The following is a 25582-nucleotide window of genomic DNA, read 5'->3' as shown; positions in this document are numbered from 1 at the left end:
AACAACCAAGTCAGTTTGATCGGATCCTGGTTATTCTGTCAGATTTTTCATATTGATTCCACTCCTATTGATTTTGAAAATTGTATATACATTTACAAACATGCTTTAATGCGAGAGTTTCACTTTGGCTGATACAAATACTGTATTTGTGTACGTCATTTTTAGATAACTTGGCAAAAGACGTAACGCCCTCAATCCTTAATCCAAAACCCAACAGTCAGAACTGATCCGACAGCACACCCGTGACTTACTTAACCACTGGGTGGTAGTAATGTCACATGAAACCTTTCCACAAACTTTCATTTTTCTGTTTAGTCAGGTAAGCTGAGACAAGTTTGTGTGAGACTAAATCAATAAACAAGGTACTGCCCAGAGGTCAGAGCAGCACACGGTACATTGAAATTCACATTGAGAGTTCATTTCAAGATGCTTTAGAATTAATGGTGCGTTCAAGTCATGTCGAAATGATCGTTTTACGAGTTGAACGCATATGAACCCCACCACAAAATCGTAATTACGAGTGGGAAATTTGGGATTTTGCTGCCTTCATATGCTATTGGAATTTTCCTACTTCTGAAGTCTTAATTACGAGTACGTCTTGTTCACGTGCTTTGTTGTCGGAAAGAACAGGAAACATGGACGACGCCAGTAGGGTTGCCACATTTGGCCCCTAACTACATCCTCCCAGGTTTAGCAATAAATGCGTTAAGAGTTAATATGCGTTATTAATAAAAAGTTGTATGCTAAAATGAAAACTTTCCTGACCATGACATAAAAAATACATATTTTATATGTTAAAAAATATATTTATTTGTATTTTTCTTCCCGCGACCCTGTACACAGGATAAGCGGTTGACGATGGATGGATGGATGGATGTATTTTTCTTATTTATGTTTACATATTGGTTGGTTTATTATTATTTTTTTAATATAATTTTTATTTATTTTATTTGTTGATTTTTTTCCTTCACCTGTACTTGTCTTTATGACTCAGTGATTGAAATTATACATTGTTTGATCTTATTGAACATTACTATATAAAAATAAAAAAAATCAATTTGTGGACTTTGTAGACGGTCCCTTCCCACACCCTCCACAGTATTAGCGCGTTTTAGCACAATGTGTAGACCTTTTAGATGGTCCCTAACCCACCATAGGCAAATTTTCCAAATAATGTCAATGTTAAATTAGCGATCTGGAAAGATTTCACCCCTCTGACCAGCTTAAATTTTGGACAAATCGCGTATTGGTTCAATCGAATTGATAACATATGGGACGATCCGTATTTATGGGATGGGTGGCAACCCTAGATGCCAGGTTAATTCATTAATATTTCTTGAGGACTTTTTATTTTGACACCATAATACATATTACTCAGTTAGCTTGCGGACGATATTGACTATACTTTTGGTCAAATACAAGCTATTTTCACGGTGTAAAATGTACAACATGCATAGAACTGTTGCTGATATACATAAATTAATATGACCAAAACGGCAAGCACTAACAATTAGCTGCAGTTAGAAAAATGAACATAACCTGTCATTCACTACAGAAACCGTCATCTCCTCCGCCATGTTGACAGTTTAGGATTCCTCCCATCTCAGCAATTCGGGTATCATCTAGAACTCTGAGTTTCCCCACTTGAACTTCCGATTTCGCTGGGTCATTCATGTGCTTGGAACTCGTTATTGCGATATTTCCATGTACACTTGAAGGGCACGTTTCTTGTCAATTTAAGAATCATGGTGGAGCAAGTTGTTATTGGTAATAATGCAGTTTTATTTGATGATTTTGACTGTGCAGTTCAGTTTGTATGCATATTTGTACTGATAATGAAGAATAACGATACATCTTGCCAGAAAATAAGAATCATTTAGATGGTCGCACAATAATAATAGGTAGATAAAGCATTAATCACATGCCCAATGCATGGCTTTGCTCTTTATTTTGTGGCATTGGTGCTAAAAAAGGCTTCTTGCCTTTGCTAGTAAGTAAAAAAGAGAGAAAGAAATATGAAATTGAAAAATGGGTCTGTTTTTGCTGAGTAAAATCACTTGAACGCACATTACATCTTTATTTGCAATTTCCGACCTCGTATGAATGGACTTCCCAGGAGGACTTGAACAGACCTTAAGTTTATCTCAAGAACCTGAATTACAGGGGGCCTGGGTAGCTCTGCGAGTATTGATGGTGACTACCACACCTGGAGTCACACGTTCTAATCCATGGTGTGCTGAGTGACTCCAGCCAGGTCTCCATAAGCAACCAAATTGGGCCGATTGCTAGGGAGGGTAGAGTCACATGGGGTAACCTCCTCATGGTCGCTATAATATGGTTTGTGGATGGATGCCGCGGAAAATAGCTTGAAGCCTCCATATGCGCTACGTCTCCACGGATTGACGGTTTCAGACGCGGAGGCAACTGAGATTCATCCTCTGCCACCACAAGGACTTAAAGTGCTTTGGGAATTGGGCATTCCAAATTATGAAGAAAAAAAGAACAATGCTTGATGTACAATGCAAAAAATACTCAGTAATTTTTGTTTTTATATAATTTTAGACACCTAGTGGCATGGATGAAGCATCATTCAAATGCAATATTTTTCAGTTACAGATACCATTGTAAAAATACGCTGCTCCCAGTTAACCATAATTCATTAAATTAATTTGTTAAAGTGTTCAATAACAGAGCAGTTACTAAGATTAGGCGAGTTGTATTCAGCTGGTCATGTGATATCCTATCATTGTAGCCTCTCCATGTAGAATAAAACAGCTTTTAAAAGTTTACTGATATGACTGCAGCCTTCATGACTGACTTTGATTTCAAAATTGCTATTCTTTTCTTTAGGCATAAAACTTTTTTTGAGGAAAAAAATACTGAGTGCACCTTTAATGTAAATTCCTTATGCAATGCAAGAGTATTAAGGGTATGTCAAAAGATTGTGGGGAGTGCTGCACATTGTAACTGCATGATCCTAATTGCATAAGTCACTGGGCAGGTGAGGGTACAGATTTTAATCTGTGTTTTGGATCCGTGTCTGGGATTTGGCAGCCAGATCTGGCAGTAATGAAGGCCTGGAGCATCTGGTCTGAACTGAATGGCTACAATGTGAGGTGTGTCCTTTCCCCGGAGACCAGTGAGGATGACGCCTGATTGGATGAGCTATTTGAGGAAGGCGGGGGTGCATGGAAGACTTGACCTGAGCTGGAGGAAGAAGAGGAGAGGCAAAGAACGAGACAGAGAAGGAGGGTGATTACGCTGTTATTCCCACCACACCACACCCGGCCAGGCTGAATCTTAGCCAAACACATTATGTTCTACATAAGCATACGTTTGAGTTTGTCTTTTACATTGTAACTGGAACAGCTGCACACTGGAGTCTTTACACTTGAATGTGACACAACAAAATCCACAAAATATAGTTAAAAATGACACCCTGTAGTTTTTAGAAACTTAAAGGGGAGCATGTTCTAACATTATATGAACAGCTGCTTAACTCACTTCTTCCAGCATTTTTCATTCTTCCACTCCAACATCCTAATTTTTTCTCCAAAATGTGAAATGAACTTCAAGTTTAAATAAAGTCTTGTGTAAAGCAAAACAGGATATATTCTTAAAGTGAAATATTACAAAAACTAGCATCTTTACTAAAATCACAATGACAGACTATAGACAGGTGTATATATAGGTAAAAAATGTTGCTTCATAAAAAAAGTCCCATTAAATGAAAGGTAATTTATTTAAGTATAAAATTAGGCTTCACAGACTCTTAAAGTGGTTCTGCAAAGTGCTCGATACAGATGCCCTTAAATTAAATGTAATTAAATATCAGTACAATTTGTCTAATTTTCTCTTTTAAGACAGATATGGAAAAAAGGCTTGAAAATGTCTTTGAAAATGCTCTTCTTCCTTCACTTATGAAACAATCCTTATCTTGTGAAATAATTATGAAACAAGAAACAATTCTAATTCCAAATCTCATTTACGTGTCTACAAATGATACAGTGATGATAATGCTATGTAAAGCTATACTATGCAGTTCTGTGTCCACTAAGTCATTTGGGTGAGGAGCATTACAAATTGTGTTTAAAACATCAGTAAGCACAATGCCAGTAAAGAGAACATTACAGCATATATACAGTAATCCTCCATCAGTTTCTACCACTCTACCACTTCTCATTTCAACAGTGCCACTGTTGTTTTCCGACACGTCAGCTGTTAACTTATATAAATAAACAGATATTTAATAAGCTGCCAGTTGAAAGGAGTGAGACTGTTCTTTTGGCTTTGTTCTGTCAGGCATACAAATTGACTCATTATCATTTAAATCATCATTAGTTGTCATAAAATACATTTAAAAAGTCAATCTTTATGACTTGTGTCAAAATAGAAATGAAATCACAAAGGCTATAATCAGAGCCAGCTAAACAGCACTTGTCAATGAACTAACATCAAAATCGACATTTAAGGAATAGTTCAACCAAAAAGGATTATTCTACCATCATTTACTCACCCTAATGTCATCTCAAACTTGTATGTCATCTCAAACTTCTTTCTTCCACAGAACACAAACAAACACATGTTGATGAAGATATAAGGTGTTTTGTCCATATAATTTAAGTGAATGGTGACCAGATTTTCAAGCTCCAAAAAGGACCTAAAGGCAGCATAAAAGTAATCCATAAAACTCCAGTGGTTTAATCAATGTCTTCTAAAGTGATCCAATCGATTTTGGGTGAGAACAGACCAAAGTATGACTCCTTTTTCACTTTAAATCTTGACATCAGCAGTCTCCTTGGCAATCATGATTTCAAGCTTGATTACACTTCCTATTGCGGAATCTAGCACTCAGCACATCTAGCTTGAAACCATGATCATGCCTAGAGACTGTAATGGCAAGATGTACAGTGAAAAAAGAGATACATTTTGTTCTTTTCTCACCCGATTAGATCACTTAAGGAGACATGGATTAAATCACTGGAGTTTAATAGATTACCTTTATGATGACTTTATGTCCTTTTTGGAGCTTGAAAATGTGGTCACCATTCACTTGCATTGCATGGTCAAACAGACATCATATATCCAATAAAATACCTTTGTTTGTGTTCTGCGGAAGAAAGTCATACAAGTATGAGATGACATGAGGGTGAGTAAACGATGAGATAATTATAATTTTTGAGTGAACTATTCCTTTAAAACATGAGTTAAGATACCATTTCTTACAATGCATAAAGTGGTCACTCAATAAATCTTGTGTTGTCTTCTACATCTGATTATATACACAGTATGTCTGATTAAATCAAATGAACCTTTTATCCACTGTCATTTCACATTTCAATGGATTATGCATTTAAACCTGAAGACAACAAAAAAAGTGTGCAATTCAGAGATGTGACTGTCATCATAATGCATAAATATAATGATAAATGCAATCCAAATGTCTAACCATCAATGAGTTTACTCAGCCTCATTGAGGTGCAATAATATTTTTATAGTCAGAGCCCGGACAAACTATTGGTCATCCTTCACTTAAGTACTCGCACCTGGAGATGGTCAGATGCAAATTCATTGGCTCAGTGTCAGGCCAAAAAATTATCCTGGGGCAGAGTTGGGCTCCTACCCCAAAAAAGTAGAGGAAGGTATAAGAACAAAATCTTCTTGGATCTGGAATCTTCTCTAGGACCTCCTATCTCCATTTTTGGTCTTGAGAACAACTAGAATCACCATAACAGGAATTAGGCATATGGGGGTCATGACTAGGGCAAGGACGATGCTGGGAGGGGGGTCTCTCAGTCCCTCTGTAGGACATTCTAGAAAATATTCGGAGTGGATATCCACAAATGTGTGTTCAACTAAATTGTTAGGCCAGGGAAGCAGAAAACAGTCCGCAATAGACTCGGTACACACAGTGAAAATGTTGTAGGCACTACCAGAGAGACAGAAGGAGTAAGAGAGTCACCAATTACTATTAAACACATATAAAGCTACAAAGTTTAAGGGGTAGTTCACCCAAAAATCTAAATTATATCATCATTTACTGACCCGTAGTCATGTTTTTCTAATCCAAACCCATACTATGTCTTTCTTTATTCCGCTGAACACAAAAGGGGATGTTAGACAGAAAGACACTTTCTCAATGATCACCGATCATTTTCAATGTATGGAAAATTATGTGTCAAAGACATGTTCTGCAGAAGAAAGAAAGTCATGTGGGTTTGGAACAACATAATAGTAAAAATTAAGACGGAATGTTTTTTTTTTTTTGTTTTTTTTTTTCATTTTTGGGTGTACTATCTCTTTAAAGGAAAATTCCAGTTTCATTACAAGTAAAGCTCAATTGACAGCATTTGTGGTATAATGTTGATTACCACAAATAAAATAAAATTCAACTCATCCCTCCTTTTCTTAAAAAAAAAAAAAAAAGGGAAAATTTAGGTTACAGTAAAGCACCTTACAATGAATGTGAATGGGGTACATTTTTGGAGGGTTTAAAGGCAGAAATGTGAAGTTTATAATTTTATAAAAGCACTTACATTAATTCTGCTGTTAAAACTTATTTGTTTAAATCTTTGTTTTTATGGTCATTTTAAGGGTTTTAGGCATTACATCGTCTTGGCAACGAAGTTGTAAAATGACATATAACTTTATACTGAAAAGGTTAGTAAGTGATTTTATCTCATTAAAATCTTGTTAACATGCATATTGTTTATGTCATGTGACTATACTTTTAAAACAGTGAGTATTTGAACATTTACAGATTTGTCCCATTCACTTCCATTGTAAGTGCTTTTTTTATTAAAGAAAATGAGGGACGAGTCAATGTAAATTTTTGTGGCAATCAATATTATGCCACAAATGCTGTCGACTGAGCTTAACTTACATTGAATCCCGATTCTGGAATATTCCTTAAGTATGGCATTTTATAACTCATTAGAATGTACCTTTTTACTTGCTCCAATGAACACCAGTCGGTACTGTTTATGGAATCCATAGTGTTAGCAAAATTACTTTTACACAAATAAACCAGGGTTTTATAGCATTCTTGAAGTGTCCAATCATTGCTCACACAAATCTTACAGTAAATGTTACAGATGGACTTGTTGGCACAGTCTGGAAGATGTGAATAATAAAAAATAAATAGTCATGTATCTTACAGGTGTCACAATCCAGATGTCAATGTTTACATTCAGTACATTTTTAAATACATTTTAAATTTAAAAATATATATTCTTTTGGTTATGGCAACAAATATGCATACATACCGAAAGTATTTCTCTCTCCATGGCCAAGATCTAAAATATACAAATAAGAAAGTAAATAATTACAGATATAAGCCTATACATAAATTAATGTATCATAAATGCAAAACATGCATACAATGTGTGTCCATATAAGGAAATCCACTGGAAAATAATTAATACAAAATAAAACTTATTTTAAATTAATCAGAAGAGTGCAAAAGTATATATCCTATTAGGTAATCATTTGCTACCATACTGGTGCAGCATGAATTCACAGATGTCTACTGTAGTGCCTCTATCATCTGAACAGCAGTTTAATCGACGCAAAACTTACCACAGAGAATAGAAAGTAAGACGCCAAAGAAGCCGAACGATGACCTCATATCAAAATAACGAATGTTGGCGAGCTTTTACACCGAAGAACGCGAGGCATAACAGGAAACGCGACAGGGTGGAAGAGAGCGATGATGCGCCGTCACCACATGTGGATCGCCGTTACCAGATGTTTAGAACGCTGCTGACCGAGTTCGCGCAATAGAACGCTTTGATTTTCCCACGTAATAAGGCTCCTCCTCTGGCCGCATTGCTCTCTCCCAGTCAGTCTTGCTATTGTAAAAAAAAAAGAAAGAACAAAAAGTTGTGTTTTCAAAAGATTGTACCTTTTCCCTGAGGCGCGGATCTTTTCTGAGTTGAGCACACCCCTGCTAGATACACATCTGCAAACTGGTCTCCCCCCTTGAAAAAACAATTCATTTGTCTGAGGTTGATTCCTCACCGACTCAATGGTTCTGATTTATTTGCGTTCTTTGCATCTGTTTCCAAACAGGAAACATAAGTGAACATTTAGGGGCAGAGCAAGGCGTCCTGATGGAACGGAAGCGTTTAAGAATAACTGGGTCATATTAAACAGATCTAGTTCAAGAAACGATACAATCAAAGATTTCCATCGTTGTTCGAAAGCCTTTTTAGACCAGCGGTAATTGAAACAAACTTTTAGCTCACCCAATTAAAAGGAAAAGCAAGAAGCAAATACGAGGACGAAGGTCCTGTTTATATAACACTTTCTGGACCTGTGGATCCCATGTTGACCATGTGAGCTTGACTTAAAGTGGAACCAGAAACTGTGTTTGTGTGTGGGTTCAAAACAGTGTTACTATGAATACAAACTTTAATATAGTGAAAAATACACTCTATTACCATAACATAAATATATATAAATAAATAAAAATGTCTAAAATACAATATTTGATGCCATGGCTGTACCTTCATTTACTATTACTATTATTTTGAATGGCCATGGAAAATGAAGCAATGTGATAACAATTTTACCTGGTCACAAAAAGTAGTCCGTTAATTTACCTGATGAACTTTCACCTTTTGCTGACCCTTTATGCTTTGCAGAGCTAATGTGTGCTTCTAAATCACTCAAACCTTTATTAGCAACTGACACATAAGTGCCGTCTTTACATGTCATACATTCTGCTTCCCACAGATCGTGACCTGGTTGAAAACATGGGAAGTTTTTGTGCAAATTTTGCTGCTACTGTCAAGCAAATGTTTGATGCCGAACACAACAGTGCTTCGCGTGTTCACGGAGAGATTGACAGGCAGGAATTTGGCCAATAGTTGCTGCAAGACTCTTATAATCGACCGATTGGTGTGCGAGAAGGTGGACTTAAAAAGGGGGGTTAAAACAATGCAAATATGCGCACCAACACAATGAAGTATTAGAGCAGATGCACATCATAATGCAACTAAAGCCAAATCCCAAACATTTTTGCAAATTTAGAAATCCCAGCCAGATGCTTTTTTAAGATCTGAAAAAGAGAACATGTCTGGAAAAAAAGAGGATGTATGGTCACCCTATATTATGGAAACATATGCTACTCTGCCTTTCAGAACTAAAAGCTTAAAGACCATTTATTATGTTGGCTTGACAAAACCTTCAAACTTAAATTAGGATTTCCCCCCCAAAATCCCGAAACCAAGACCAGAAAAAACAAATGCATTAGAGCATTCAAGCTACATTCACCAAACTTGACACAGACTGTTCTGACTCGGTTGCCATCTCTTCTAAATGATTGGAATTATGGTTTTCCTGTAGCAGATGATCAAAAGTCTCATAGACTTAAATTGACAGAATGTTCAAATGGTCAAGACTCACAGAATGTTCATGATTTCAAACTCCAACTGTCACAATGAATGCCCCTAACAATTTCCTAGCAACAACTTGCAAATGCACAATCTATCTGTTTGTCAGACTTTCTGCATGACTTTTTGATTTTCTGTTTGACTTTCTGTCAGTCACTTTCTCACACACTGTAAGGCCTGTATAACCTTCAAACTTCAAGCTTTTAAAACTATTATTTTTGTGTACATTTATGTTAGCTCAAAAAGTGATTAATTTGGAATTTTATATGCTAACAGCAATCCAATCTTTTGTGTTTTTTAGTGTCAAAAGCTCCTCTGTGCTCATGTGTTTATTTAAAACCCAAACTGAAACAGCTGGTTTATTCTGTTACAGAGACACTCCCATGAAGATATATATTACAAGAAAGATTTATTGAGAATGACAGTGAACTTGTGGTTCACTCTTTCACGTGTCTTTTCACAACTGAAAAAGTTCACCTGGTCTTCTCAATATTAGCTGTATAATTCCTAAGCAGTAATTGTCTGCCACCCATTGTTGCTAAAGTGTGTAATTTCTGCACCACTAGCATCACCATATTGAATTGCAAAATAATATCTGTTCTCAAACAGTTTCCAGAAAACTCCCCCCATCAGGTTGAACAAACAGATATTACCGCCACAAACTCACACCACTGGATGAGCTAATGTTGCTGTGTCGGGCTGGTCAGATGCTCAAATATTTTAATAGCACCACAATGATGCGGTGTTCCACCTTTTGGTGAAATCAACCTATATTTGGCATACTTTTATTTGACTCTGCATTTTTAGCTTGAATATAAGAAAAATATGAGCAATAAGTAACCATGGCAACATTTTTGCAAAACGAATTTACAAGCCCTAATACACATTAGATTGCAGTTTCCCAGGGAAATGTCCACTGGGGGGCACCAAAAGCTAGTGAAATTGTGTCGTAATCACACAAAGTTTTTAAGGACAATATTAGTAAATTATAGTATAGTAAATTGTACCTCCGTAACCTGAACTTAAGCAATATTGATCTAAAATTAAATGAGAGATAGACGCAAAACAGCCATCCTTACCCTTAACCAACACCTAAACCTAACCGATAGTGTCCAATTTTTCTAAAGCAACCACATTATCTCATGTTGCTTCTATGACACACTTGTCTCAAGTGTCAGTTTCTGTGATTGACTGGTCTTAGATCAGTGTTTTCGAACCACGGTCTTCTGAGTCCAAAGTCCATCTGTCACGATCCCCTGTTGTCTGCCCCATGTTTCGTGTCACCGTCACAAACTACACTTCCCACAATTCCCGGCCCTCATCACTGCCAGCCCTGTGTCATTGTTCTCACCTGATTGTCGTTTGTTATCATCATGTCTCCTGTGTATTTAAACCCTGCTGTTTCTCCATTCCCCTGTCGATTGTTGATGAAAGTTTCGGATGTTTACTCTGTTACCTGTCCAGCCATGTTCATCCTGCCGTGTTTTCCCAGTTCCATGTACCTCCGATGTGTTCGTGTTTTAGTTTCAGTTTTTCCCCCCGTGGATGTTTCTTTTGTTCCTGTTTGTTTGTTTTCACCTTTGATTAATAAAACCCGCAGTTAAATCCCCACTCCTCGTCTGCCCTCGTCTGCATTCTTAACACCATCAGGTGAACTACCACGGAAGTTAATCACACTGGAATAAGTGTATAAATGTATGTGGGTCTATAATACAGCCAATAAAATTTATAATTTTTCAAATGATGCATTAGAGTAAAAGTAATTCGATATCATAACAAAGCAGAGTGTGAGTAATAGTGCAAAAATATTTGTTTATAAAGTCATAATCAGCTGTAGTTGTGATTTGTGTGAAAGTGAATAATACGCAGAGTTGTTGTAGCACTTCAAGTGTTCATTTCACCAGGAAACTGCATTGAAACGTAAATTTGGCATGTAAAATCTGTTTCCAAAATGTAGTTTTAGAAACATTCATTCTATGAGACATGGTTGGAAAAATTATACATCAGCTGCTCAAAATGCACAATCTAAAAAACCTAAAATTTGAAACCTAAAATTTCACCCATCCATCAACAACTCAGAACTCAGTCAATTGAACCCATATTCTGAAAATCACAGTAGGGTTAATTTGGCCATATAAGTATGACTCAGAAAAACAAAACAAGCAGACAAGCCTGTCATATTTATACAGCTGTATCACTCACCTGCTCTGGTGTATGTAGTCCTGTGCACTTCAGTCGGTGGGGTTGATGTTGTCTGCATCTAGGGCACAGAAGAAAAATAAAAATGTTAATGAGATACAAAGCACAAGTTTACAAAATTAATTTGCTCAAAGAGTTAGCAAAAAAATCCATAGCTGTGTCCCAAATGATTTTTCAAAGTGTAATACTGTCCCAAATGGAACACTACACGGAAGCGTTCGCCATTTAACAGCTGACGGAAGTAACGTTTCAAACCCAAGCATTGTGTTGCCGCTAGCTTTAGCATGCTATCCACCCTCATTTCAACACTTATATCTCAATAATATACATATTCACACAACATGGAATGATGGTAAAGAGTTTAACTCATTTTTGTCAGGTGCTTTCTTTACAGAAGTTCTACTGGTTGTCATATTCTCCATTAAATACAATTGTTTTGCCAGATCACCATTGCTGCCGGGAACTAAGCACCTTTGTAATGTATGACAAGCCGCGAGTGCTGAATGCACGAAGTGTCCAACGTTTTGACGGATGAAAGAGTGCATCATCCGGGAACTCGTAATACACTTATTTTTTTTGCATTTTCAGTGTAAACATACTACTCGCACTACCTTCACTTCAAAATAACGTAAAATAGTGCAGAAGAGTGCGGTTTGGGACCACCTCATATTTATTCAACAATGACAGCTTGAGTATCGGTAATTAAAGAAATGTATGTTTGGGACACATTGCTTTTAGAATTGGCTTGTGTATTTCAGTTGTATTTCAGATAGTATTTTCAACAGCAGATACATGAGGAAAACCAGAAACCGTAAAAACTAGGGCAGTTAAAATTGTTTATTATATATTGACTTTTCAAATGTGCAGATACTGTATTTATCAGGAGACAATTTCATCTTACCACTGTGTGTTTCTGTCCGTTTGGAACCAGAGTTTGCAGTGTCGTGACCAATAGACACAGACAGACTGAAATAAAAATAAAATGTATTATAGTACACGTGTATCACTCTCACAGACACACTCTTGTTTGACTACATAGTATATTGCTCACAATATATAATTAGGTCTTAACAAGGCAATATACTGTAATAAGACAAAACAAATACTAACTGTTAGGGCAATATTGACTGGCATGAAAAACGTGTCAGGAAGGGAGGAGATGAAGTGGGAGGCATTCAGCTAATCTGCACATCCTCCCTTTGTTCTGTCGGGCTGGTTCATGATAGTCATTTCCTGACTAGCTGTCTGCAGTTTAGAAATGTTTCGTCAAATGACCCAATGTTCTTCACGTTTAATTCTAAACTAGCTGGGTTGAGTCAAAAATCTAATTTAATATGACTGAATCAACCTGTTACACCAACAAAAGTTTTTATTTTTAGATCAGGTAAAATGTAATCTTTAATAATTCAGCTATTAATGAAAATTCTGTCATCATTTACTAATTTTGTTCCAAAAATGAACTTCTCATCTCTTGGAATGCAGAATGTTTGCTTCTGTCATCATTCACTTTTTATTGTATGGAAAAGAAGATTTAATATAAGAAGATGCAAAAAAGTTTATTTTTGCTATGGAAAAGAGGGTGAGTGGGTGATGACAGAACTTTCATTTTTAGGTAAACTATTCTTTTAATAGAACACATGCATGTTACCATTTTAACAATGTAAATCTATAGTTACCTAAAAAGCAATTTTTAAAAAAGGCTCTAAGGATTATTTACGTGATATTCCAGTATATTTTGTTCCTATGGGCATGAGAGCAAGTTAATTAGATTTCAATTAAATTTAAACTATTAAATGGTCTTTCTTATCATATGCATATATACTCTATATTATACTACTAGAGGTCATGCCAGAATTGTCATTCTAAATAATTAGTTCAGTACATAATATCAAAGTTCCCTTTTTATTTTGAGGGTACAGATCTTACTTACCCCAAAACAGAAGAGTTCCTACCAGTTTTGAAGCTGGTTTGAGGTGTATATTGGCCATTGTCATGTATTCCTGGGCAAGTTCTGTCTGTCAGTCTACCTCAGCTTGCACAAATCACATGTATGGACTTTTCAACAGGAAGACTCTTTTAAAACAACAGAATGTCCTCATTTCCTTGAAAGGGGTGGTGGATTCACACAAATGGAGAGACACTACATATAGGGCGGGCTGATCTAATATATCCCAATGTTACCATCATCTGTCTCTCTGTGTCAGGATACACTCAGAATCTCCCTTTCACTCACACTCTCTTTGACACTTTCTCTTGTTTGTTCACGCTTGCTGGCTTTCTCTCTCTCTAGACTCAAGATTCAGAAACTTTTACTGGCACAATAAAGAAGTGATTACCACCAAAGCATTATTAAACATTTCACAATTTATAAAGGTAACAGTGTTGTTACAAATTAGGTTATTACTATGTTATAATAATATGAATAAGTATTTTATTACCCTTAAGTCTCTATATAACTTGCACTTATTGGGGGTTTGATCTTGCAGGAATGGGAAATTGTAATGAGTTTAAAAGGTTTTGTTTCACCCTAATTTCCTGGCTGCAGGAGCACAGCCTTTCATTGTATGACAAGGCAATGTGGATTATGAACATGGGCCTTTCTGTTGTGCACTCTTTTTAAGGATAAGAAGCACTCCAAATTTGTTATGTTGAAATTTACATCCACTGTTTTAAAGTATTTTTCTTGCTTTTTTTTAAATAATTACTGATTATTAAAATAAAAAGTGTGCTTCTATATCAGGATATACCAATACTTTTGAAGAACATGGGGTTCATGCTGAAGTCTGTGTTTGTCACAACGCACTTGGGTTAACTGCACATACTCTATGTTGTTTGTGTACATTGATTTGATGATGCTGTATGTTTTTCCTCACCACTCTCAATCAATGTGAGTGTCTCGTGCCAAATTGAGTGGAAGGCTTTTTTTTTTTTAATCAATGAAGCATGAGAAGATTCAGATCACACAATTCCACACTATTCTACATAATTTTTGTAGTGTCAGTAGTGTGAGTAGTATGTTAACACTAAAATGCAACAAAAAGAAGTTTAATATGAGTACCTGGATGATGCACTTCTTCAGCCATCAAAACAAAGTGTGGAATGTTGGACACTTCATGCACTCAGCACTCATTGCTTGCCGTACATAGCGGAAGGGGCAGAGTTATGCTGAGTTGCTGATCTGTCAAAGCAATTGTAAATCATTTAGAATGTAGCAACCATTGAAACTTAAGCAAAGACAGCACCTTACAAATGTGAGTTGAATGCTTTACCATCACCCCACTCTGTGTGAGAATGTACGTTATTTGAGATACACATGTTGAACTGAGGTTGGCCAAAGTCTTTCTAGCAATTCAGTCCAATTGCGGCCCTATTTGGAATGCTCCCGGGAAGCTCCTATCTACTTGAATAGGGAAAGACCGAAATCTCCAAAACAGCTGGTCAAGTTTATGATCAAATCACAAATTTCAAATCAGCATTAAAATCTGACAACAGTTGTATCATAAATTGTGTTTCTTTACCTCAGATTACACAAAAAAAAGTATTTTCCTGGCTTGTATAGCTAATGCGCATGCGCGTTCTCGAGATGATTAACAGCCGATGTTTGTTTCTAAAAGGGTATTGACTCATTACCTGTAAGGCGGGACCTCTTTTCTACATCCGCTGACCCTTGGGCACTTAGAGCTCCTTGGTTGAGTGTTTAAATTTCTCTCATTCATTTTAATAGAAGTGGCATGTCATGTACATTGTCTAATGCACTAAAGCTAGCGGCCATTGCAGGTGTTTTAAACATCACTTCCATCAGCTATTTAATGGTGAATGCTACAGTGTACTAATACAATATTATGTGTTCCATGTGAGATGATACTCTTTGAAAATTCACCCAGATAGCACACGGACATCTCAGAGATTTCTTTTTTTTTTTTTTTTGATCTTTTCATCTGGAAAGCATCAAAATCCAATTAATATCTGTAAACATCTTCAAAAGATCAGATTTACAAACATTCTAAATCATAAACATCTCAAAGACACCTGCTGAATGTCTTATTGACATCCGAGAGGAAACATATTATAGACATATTGCACACACACACACACACACACACACACACACACACACACACACACACACACACACACACACAAATACATAAAAAGATAAATAAATAAAAAATATATAATAATAATAATATTCACATATCCATAAATGACAAATACCCGCCCCATTTCTCCATGAACATGTTGTACCTCCCCGTTCTTCTGAATGCCCCTTCCTCAAAGGCCGCCATGCAGTTTTTATGTTTTTTAAAAAAAAATCCTAATCCACCAATTCCAAGTTTAAATCTTTCTCCATAATCTCTTGAGAGTGGTTGAGACTCCGTCCCCCAGACTCTGAATTAACAAGGAGTAATACACTGATGCCTCATGACCTTTTCCAAAAGCAGTATTAACCTCTCCTAGAGTATCTGCTACTTTAGAGGGGTGAATGCTATTCCAAAAAATAGTACAGAGCAAGTGGCTCAGCCATAATACCTAAACAAACGGAGATCTGGGGATCCCAAAATATTGAACCAAATTTTCAAAGGATCTCAAAACACCACTTTCATTTAGTTCACCGAGTGTATTAACCCCCCTCACAATCCACTATGACCAACAAAAAGGGGACTTATTAATACATAGTTTGGGATTTAGCCATAAGCTCGAGTCAACATTTAGATAAATATCTAAATTAAACACTCTGGACACCTTTGTCCATACTGAGTGGAAATGTGAAATAACAGGGTTTACTTAACTTCTCCGGTTAGTTTGATAAAAAGGCTTTGCAATGGCAAAATAGGGGCAAGAACTTCTTGTTCAATACAAAACCAGTGTGGGGCTCTTTTTGGTGTAAGCGACCAATGAGCCAAATGTCTAAGACCGAACGCATAATAATAAAACAAAATCTTGGGTAGGCCTAGCCCAGCTTTATCAATCGGGCTATGCAAATGACTAAAATGTAAACTAGGGCACTTACCATTCTAAATGAAGCACTTTGTTATGCTCTCACCACCCCTGGAATTCCACAAAGGGAATTTATTTATTATGATGATTATTTTAATTATCTTTACAGTTATAATTGTCTTTAGTTCTTAATTTGTATGCTGTTTGTAATTTTTCACCTGGTGTTGTTGACTGATGCTTGTGTGATGGCAAATGGGACTGTTGGAGACAGTAAATGTTTGTTTTTGGGGAGGTGGTTATATATAAGATTCTTTAATCACTTCATTATTTTAATTGCTTTTTTCATTTCGTTTAAAGTGCAATTTGAATTTAGATATATCTTTTGTTTACGTTTTTTGTGTTTCAATAAATGTATTTAATTTTTAAAGCAAAATCAATCAAGCAAAAATATTCACCATATAATCGGATATTGCGATATTTTAAATGCGATTATCATTCAAATATTTTTTACATATCACCCTGTCCAAAAGCGAAGTCAATTTTTTCATTAACAATTATAAAATGAAGTAATTTAATGGAGACCAACACAAACAACATTAGGGTTGTAATCTTTAATCGCACACTGTGCTCGTAAATCATTTTTCCAGTTCGCACATATCTATTTTTAGGGGCAAATGCGAGTGAAATACTCGCACTGTAGAGCCCTGCATAAGATCTAAAAAATTCAGCAGCAAAACCATCTGGCCCCGGAGCCTTGCCTGTAGGTAAGGCCTTAATTAAGGTCAAGCTTGTCAAGTTCCTCCAAGGTTATCTCAGAATCAAGAGAGTTTTTTCGCTCCGTCATCAATTTAGGGAGTTCTAATGGTTGCACAAAATTTCTAATATCTTCATCAGAAGACGAAGATGTGGAAATATAAAGGTCAAGATAGAACTCTTTAAAGGCATTATTAATATCAATGGCTGAGGTAAAAATTTCACCACCAGCAGATTTCACTGAGGGAATGTTAGAAAAAGACGCTCTCTGCTTTATATATCTAGCCAAAAGCTTCCCTGCTGTGTCCCCCAACTCAAAGTATGACTGACTTGCCCTGAATATCCAAAACTCCACTTTCCTCGACAAAATAGTATTATATCTGTATTTCAATCGGGTCAATTCTCTGAGGCCATCAGACAACATTAGGCGTTTCAGCGCCTCTGCAATTTTAATATCCCATTCCAACTCCACAAGTTCTCATGCTTTCGATTTTTTGATAAATGAGGCATACTGTATGATTCGGCGCCCTTGGAAGTGCCTCCCAAGCCATGCCCACAGAGAATACTGAGGACGAGTTGGTCTCCATATAGACATTGATTTCAGTCTTTAGCATTTGTTGGAAATCAGGATTTTGCAAAAAGGGATACATTAAAGCGCCAGCTGTATGATTTCTTTTCTCCATATGTGGCAATCTGAGACTAAAATGTTTCCAATTTAGCGATCAACAACAGATGAAATGAGGGAGTTAGATATCAACCAAAAAAAAATCAATTCTAGAATAAATCTTGTGGAATGATGAAAAAAATGTGTAGTCTCTACCAGATGGGTACAAAATTTGCCAAATATCTGCAACACCAATATTTTTACACATCCTGAGAAGTGTCAATGTTGTTCTAGGGGCTTACACACTTATGCTTCACTATGATCAAGGAGTCCATCAAAAGATGAAAGTCTCCTCCCAATATTATATCATTAGGAGTGCCAGCGGCTTGCAACATGTCTTCAAGATCTATAAAAAAAGCCCTGATCATCAACGTTAGGTGTGTAAATATTATTCAAAATCAACATTTGCCCCTGAATTTCTGCTAAAACAATAATGACTCTTCCTAATTTGTCTTTAATCTGTTTGCATTGTAGATGTTTACTTATCAATATAATGACCCCCCTGCTCTTACTTGAACCAGCACTAAAGAAACCCAATATGTCACCCCATATCTTCCGTAATTTTTCAGCTTCCTGCGGGGAAAGATGCGTTTCTTGAAGAAACACTCTATCATATTTCTTCCGCTTAAGAAAATAAAAAAGCTTCCTTCTTTTTAGGGGTGCACCAACCCATTCACATTCCATGTATAGAAATATAACCCACGCGTATTAACATTTTACATTTTGATATAATATAAAAAATAAATTGTGTGTCAAACAAAAGATTACAAAGACCACATTTCAACATTAGTGCAACAATCAAAACCAAAACTTCCCCCCAAACCATACAAACAGAAAATGGAACTCTAAACTCAAATGGTTCATGTACGCCTACAAGAACCCCTGTCACAATTTTGCCATCGGATTGCTCAATTTTCCCTCATAACAGAAAATACTTTGCAAAACTCAGCCAATAGGCAGAATAAACAAAAAACGTGTAGATTAATTCACAGGACTGTCTCTGTAACCCAAACACACACACATATGACGAGACAGTCACAATGTAAGTCAAGATACTGTTTTAATAAGTAAAAAGCAGGCGAAGGTACAGTGGGGAAAATCCAGAGGGGAGAAAGGTCGAGGAATGCGAAGTCGAGAGCCGGGGAATCAGGATAAGACAAAAGGGCAAAACTTTAGAGTGGTCACGGAAAGCAAGGGGTCTAAGCCGTGGGATACGATATCGAAAGCAGTGAATATCTACGAATAGAATAAACAAGGGGGAGCTAGGGGAACACTAGTGCTGGCAAAGTGAAGGGGTAACTAGACAATAACCAACGGGTGTGAAACGAATGTGCTGTGATATAAATAGGGGAACAAACGAGCGGTGCAGGTGAAACGAATGAAGGGGTGATTGAGGCGAGTGCAGGTGTATTCAATACTCTGGCGATTGGGAGCGGGTATATGAGCCCGGGGGGAGAGATTGCGTGCGAGCCGGAGATCTTGAGGCATGAGAACGAGCGTGAAAGCTCGCGGGCTCCGAACGAGCATGCACATTAGCGGGCTCGGGGTGAACCGAAGGGGCAGGGTTCGTTACAGTCTCGAAGGTGTGGTCCTCCACAAAACAAATTCTAGCCGATATAAAGCCATTCAGTTTCCTCGGACAGACAAATAAGTGTTCAGTGAGCCGGCTGTTTATGAGTGCATCAGATGACGAAATCGTGCCAATATCCCACAAAAATACCCCACAAAAACGAACTCCAGCCAACAGCAGGCATAAACACAAAGAAATAACAGGTTCATCCACTACTGTCTCGAAGCAGTGTTATTTTCCACAAAACAAGCTCCTGCCGCTAGGCGGAACTAGCACAAAAAGAAACAAACAGGCGTCCCGGTTCCTCGGATGGTCAAGAGTCAAATTCACTCGGAGGCTGCATAAAAATATATGTACCATGACTTACTTAGTCCATCAACTTTATAAAAGACATACTTTGTGTAGGTATGTAGATATTTTGCAGTCATCCACAGCATCCATTCTCAATCTAGCCGAAAACTTCAGTGCAAAAGCGATCCTCCATCAATGCAAAAGCCCCTTGGAGTGCCATTCCACAAAACAAACTCCAGCCACTAGTCGGAACCAACACGGAAAGAAACAAAAATGACGCCCAGCTTCCTTAGACAGCCGAGTCAATGTACAGTGAGTCGATCCACTCACATGGGAAAAACCCAACGATTTACTCACCCATTGTTTATGAAAGACAGTGCTTGTTTGGGGCATAAAAACACTTTGTGGCTGTCCTTGGTGTCTATTCTCAGTTTGGCCGGAAACTGAGTTTCCGTAAGTGTTCCTTACATTCCTTGAACCGATCGTGTTTCTCTCTTGTCGAATTCGCAAGGTCTGGGAACAAGAAAATATTGTTATTCTTCCAAGAATGCTTTCCTTTGCTCCTCGCCTGGCACAACATGAGATCTTTATCAGAAGATCTCAGAAATTTGGCCAGAATTGACCGGGGCCTGTCTCCCTCAGCGGAATGCGAGCCAGGCGTCTGTAAGCTCACTCAATTTTCATCTTATGGCCTGTTATGTTGAGCAGACTCGTGAAGAGCTCATCCAGAAATTTTAACATATATCTTCCTTCTTCATGCTCAGGAATTCCAACAATCCGTACATAGTTCCTTAGGCTCCTATTTTCCAGGAGCTCGATTAGCTGATAATTCCTTTTCCGATGACTCCAGATAATTGATCCATTTGTCAACATCTGCCACTCTTGTAACCAACTCAGAGAATTTTGTTTGCATTTCCTTAATCGATCAACGTATTACAGCGAGATCCTTCAAGTCAGCAACAATCTTCGTCAGCATCACAAACATGTTGGACTGTTGACGCTGAATTTCCCTGGCCGTACCATCCAAATCGAGTCCCCGGTCCGCAGGCCCATCAGAGGTTTCAGCTTGAGCACGTAAGTGTCTTTAATTTCTACAGACCCCGAGGATTTTGACTTCTTTGCCATGTTTACCTCAAAGAGCAAATATGTAATAAGGTGTATCGAATCTCACCAGATTATAACATGAAAATAATAAAAAAAACTAGCAAAGTGTGCAGAGCTCACTGTTTACACATCTGCTCCTCACATGGCGTCACGTGACCCTGTACACTATTTTGTTAAATAATAATGTGAATGGGATTGGAGGATCCAAATGGTTTTTGTAGAATTTGTTGGTAGAGTGTGCTTGGTTTTCCTTTATTTTTTTTTGGTTCTAGGTTATTACCAACCACAATTATTGTTTTACATGAACAAGTGTTTTATGAGCTTAAAACTCTAAGTCAATAATAACCAAATCAACTGTTAAGCTATAAAAGAAGCATTTTCAATATGTGTGATATTGTGTATGGAGGATTTTCAGTTACTGCTGATGTTGATGTAGTTAGGGTTGAGTTTATAAAAGAAATAGTGGGAAAAAGATCAACTAACATTAGTACTTTACTCTGGTCCAACTCAAAAGCACATTCAAAGAAAACAACTATTCTTGGACAACACACTGTCACCCTCAAATAGACACCTCTTTTTGTGCAATGCACTGCATATACATATGTATATTATACAAAAAGTCATTGGTATGGTAGCCTGCACATATACAAACACATAGAATTTAAGATAAAATGCATGTTTAAATACTTTCTTCATTTCAAATATTACACCGAAACTGATTTCTGTGGTAGGTCTCACATTGTTTATTATTGTACAGAGTTGAGTAAGCACCCGCACTCGAAACAGATTGTTTCTTTTAATGCTTCTGGGAGGGATTCTGTTAACCACATTGGGCCATACAGGGGGTCTGACCCCAGGTGCTTTGGAGAGAGAAATGTGCTTCAGAGAGAAGGGGAAAGCTAAAGACTGATGACAAATCCACCCCCTAAGCATTGGCTCAGAAGAGTGTCAACCCTTGGTATTGACGTACATAGCGCTACAACACTGCAATTGACGCATGTACGCTATGACCACCACTGGCGTGCACTCAGCACAGCTTACTAGTGATGCAAGAGGAGAAAGTAAGTATCATTCCCCTGGTGCTTATACACACAAAAACACACAGACACAGATGTGTAAGTTTGAGCGTCATCCTGCGATTCCCCCTTCTTTCACCCCAGATGTGCTTGGTCTGGGAGCCTTGTGAAGTTCTTTGGACACAAAGTGCTTCCACATTTTGTTCACATTAGTTAGGAGAGGCTTGTTTTGCCTCCTTTATTGGTTTGTTCTGTTTATGAAGCAGATTATGTTAGTGAGGAAAAAAACACATGGTTTATTATGCCAGGGCAATTAAATTCTAAAAGATTTGGGATTTCACAAAGGAAAGTCTGAAGACCTATTATACTTCCTGAAAAACAATAATACCTTCATGACAGGCAGATATGTTTTCTATTAGTAAACATCAGAATAGATTATGTTTGCCATAAACCCCCACACTGTCAGGTTTAGTTGAGGAAATGGCAGGACTCAAACGCAGAGTAGTGTAATGGGCTTTTATTACTCACAAAAACAAACAAAAACTACCCTGAAGGGGAAAAAACAGTCCAGGGTGTCACAACGATGACGGGATGTGCTTTTAATGTGTGAATTTGTATATATTATTCACTGCAAAATGTGTGTTTGACATTTCACATTTTGCTTGACAACTCCTGCCTCCAGAATTATGTTATTATGCATGAACAGATGAACAAAAATTCTGTTTCATGCAGATATTAATATCTGAAATACCAGGAGAAACCACAACATTTTCCACAGTTAATGTATTCTTCAAATTCAGCTTCATCTGGAAAGAGAAAAAAATTATATAATAGCATTTTTTATGATAATTGTATTATAATTTTTATTATAATTACACTATTATTATGAAAAGGCATATACAAGGCATATTTTATTAATAGAAACTATAAATGTAAGAGCAACACTTCAAAATGGGTGTTTCATTTATTTTTGACGTACTTTTGGTTTAAGCCCAACCCACACTTGGTTCTGAATACAGAGACAGATACAGATAATTTAGTCATATGAACAGATACAGATACAAATACAGATAATGGCTTCGCTCTACACCCCATGTGTATACAGTATGTGCCTTTATATGATTTAGGTCTCTAGCAAGAGGATCCTTTCGAGGGTCCTTAGCATCAAAAGGTTAGAAAACCCCAATTTAGCAGATGCTGTTATCCAAAGCATAAGAAATGTATCATACAGAAGCCAACAGTATTATTAGCATGCCGAATAACAAACCAGAGTTAAAAAGTAATAACAGAAGTTTCACTATTTACAATAAAAGAGAAAAAAGATAAGGGATTTTTCTAAAACACATGAAACTCCTGTTTGCCTGAGGCATTCCACACCTCTTTTGAACACAGAACACGCAATCTGATGTCCATTAATGCAATGTCATAGGTAAGAAAATTACCTTCATAACCAGAATAGTTTAATGCAAATTATGAAACTTAATAAAATGTAAAAGGATGCAACAGATTTTGTATTAAAATTTTGTATGAAAGTTCTAATGGGTCCACATTCCCTCAGTGAAATCTGCTGGTGGTGAAATTTTTACCTCAGCCATTGATATTAATAATGCCTTTAAAGAGTTCTATCTTGACCTTTATATTTCCACATCTTCATCTTCTGATGAAGATATTAGAAAATTTGTGGAACCATTAGAACTCCCTATTAGATTTTGTATGAAACTTAATAAAATGTAAAAGGATGCAACACATTTTGTATTAAAATATAATGATTACAAATCATACAGAAAACTGTGTGTATGTGCATTCATGTGCTTTTGCATTTACATGCTTTAGAGTCTCTGTATCTGGAGATGTTCAACACCATGTCAAATGTCACAGACTTCATCTCACCCTGTGAACTCCAATCTCAGAGCAAAGAGCTCATCCCTCAGTACCCCACACACTAATCTTCATTTTACATGCCAAAACTAACATCCAGGGTTTGCACTACACATAATCAAAACTTTCCACAGATAAGTACTCCCTCTTATGTCTATCTTTCTGCTTGTTTTTGCTTTTGTTGTGAGGTCCAAGATAAACACTGCACTGGCCTGAGGAAACCCCATTAGGGTGGGCCCACTACTGGGATAAGGGCATGAGGAAAAATTATGTTAACACCCATTACATACCACTGAGGAATACCGCAACCCGACATAGTGAAAGCTGATACACCTGCACAGCAGTCTTAAGCCAAGACATCATAACCTCAGATAAACATGGAAGTTTAAGTCTTATGCCAATATGAGAAAAATCATAGGGTTAATTGTAAAACACAGGAAATCTGAACATCTGGCGAAAGTTAAATACAGCAAATAAAACATCAGCACATTTCTAATGTATTTAACTACTATGTACTAACATTAAAATACATACAAAATAATGTACTTATTTTGTAACTACATGTTGTTATGAAAATGATTCACATTTGCTGAGGTTGAGGTGCAGGTAGGTTTAGGTTTTGGATAATAGTTTAGATAAGAGTTTGGGTTTAGTGTAAGTGTTAGAGTAGGGTTAGGTTTAGGATTAGGAGTTAAAGGTGCACTAAGTAATTTTAGCCGTTCTGGAACTTCCACGAGAACAACCCGTTGAATTAGCCACGCCCCTTTTCCCAAAACACCGCCCTCCAGAGATAGCATTAAGCAGTCCGTCTTCTCATGGTTGTCAAAAACAACAGTAGCAAAATAGCGCCCTCAGCTGACAACTGTTATGAATCTGAATATGACATTAAACCTGAACGATCCCCTTCGACAACACAATGAAAATGAGCAAAATGATTGACACGCAGAAAGCACATCAAAGTGTTCTGATTGGCTGATCAGTTAATGTGTCCCCAGTTAATGTGTCCACATTTTAGTTTGCTGTTTACACAGTCACAGGGACTGGTAAAATATCTCAGGACACTAATTTCTGTCATATCTTTCACATAGAAGGAAGATTTTTTGCATACCATTCTGTAAGCCCACAATGGCTTACAGCTCCTAACAGTGTAACTACAGATGCAAGTACAATGCAGCTACAAGTATCTGCATAATAAGTACATAATATCAAATGCTTATGCACATAGTTAAAGACACCAAAATAAAGTGGGTCCAAACAATATATTACAAATGTTTACACATGTCAGAATTGATCATGTTAATTAATCATTATTTAACTTCAATATAATTTCTATTTTATATTTGAGTGTGCTTTAGGAGCAACAAGTATGCTACAAAGGACCACTCTTACTGACAATTGAAAAGCTTTGCCTAAGTTATTCATCTATTTTAATGGCAAGTTTAACTGTGCTTCATTGACATTGACTCTGGGCATTTAACATTTTTTGCATTCATACTGTTCTCTGTGTGTACTAGAACTTACCGTATTGTTGCTCAATTTTAAAGGACCACTGTTACTCAAATATGTGAAGTCATGCCAATACATGTACATACAGCATTATAGGCTACACTTTATGCACATGTTTATATTGTACACTTACTGTGAGAATTTAGGTTAAGTTTGTTATCTGTGTAAGTAGCCTACAGTATCATTTCTTAATAATGTTTGTGGATATTGCACATTTTATATTATCGTTCTGCGAGAAGCACCCTAGTAAGAATTTAATTGGATCTGG

General features: G+C 37.0%; 1 protein-coding gene across 1 annotated transcript; it reads right to left on the bottom strand.

Moving 5' to 3' along the window:
• Nucleotides 1-3723: 3723 nt before the first annotated feature.
• LOC127653186 (receptor activity-modifying protein 1-like) lies at nucleotides 3724-13687 on the bottom strand. The gene is made up of 6 exons (XM_052139766.1): nucleotides 13525-13687; nucleotides 12496-12560; nucleotides 11598-11655; nucleotides 7266-7295; nucleotides 6945-7113; nucleotides 3724-5929 (listed from the first exon to the last, which is right to left on the bottom strand). Exons 1-6 carry the CDS (start codon nucleotides 13586-13588, stop codon nucleotides 5680-5682), a joined length of 636 nt encoding a protein of 211 aa, XP_051995726.1. The 5' UTR covers nucleotides 13589-13687; the 3' UTR covers nucleotides 3724-5679.
• Nucleotides 13688-25582: the final 11895 nt, after the last annotated feature.

Source organism: Xyrauchen texanus, chromosome 12 (genome assembly GCF_025860055.1).
Source record: "Xyrauchen texanus isolate HMW12.3.18 chromosome 12, RBS_HiC_50CHRs, whole genome shotgun sequence".
Lineage (NCBI taxonomy): Eukaryota > Metazoa > Chordata > Actinopteri > Cypriniformes > Catostomidae > Xyrauchen > Xyrauchen texanus.
This window is presented reverse-complemented; position numbering and strand designations above follow the sequence as displayed.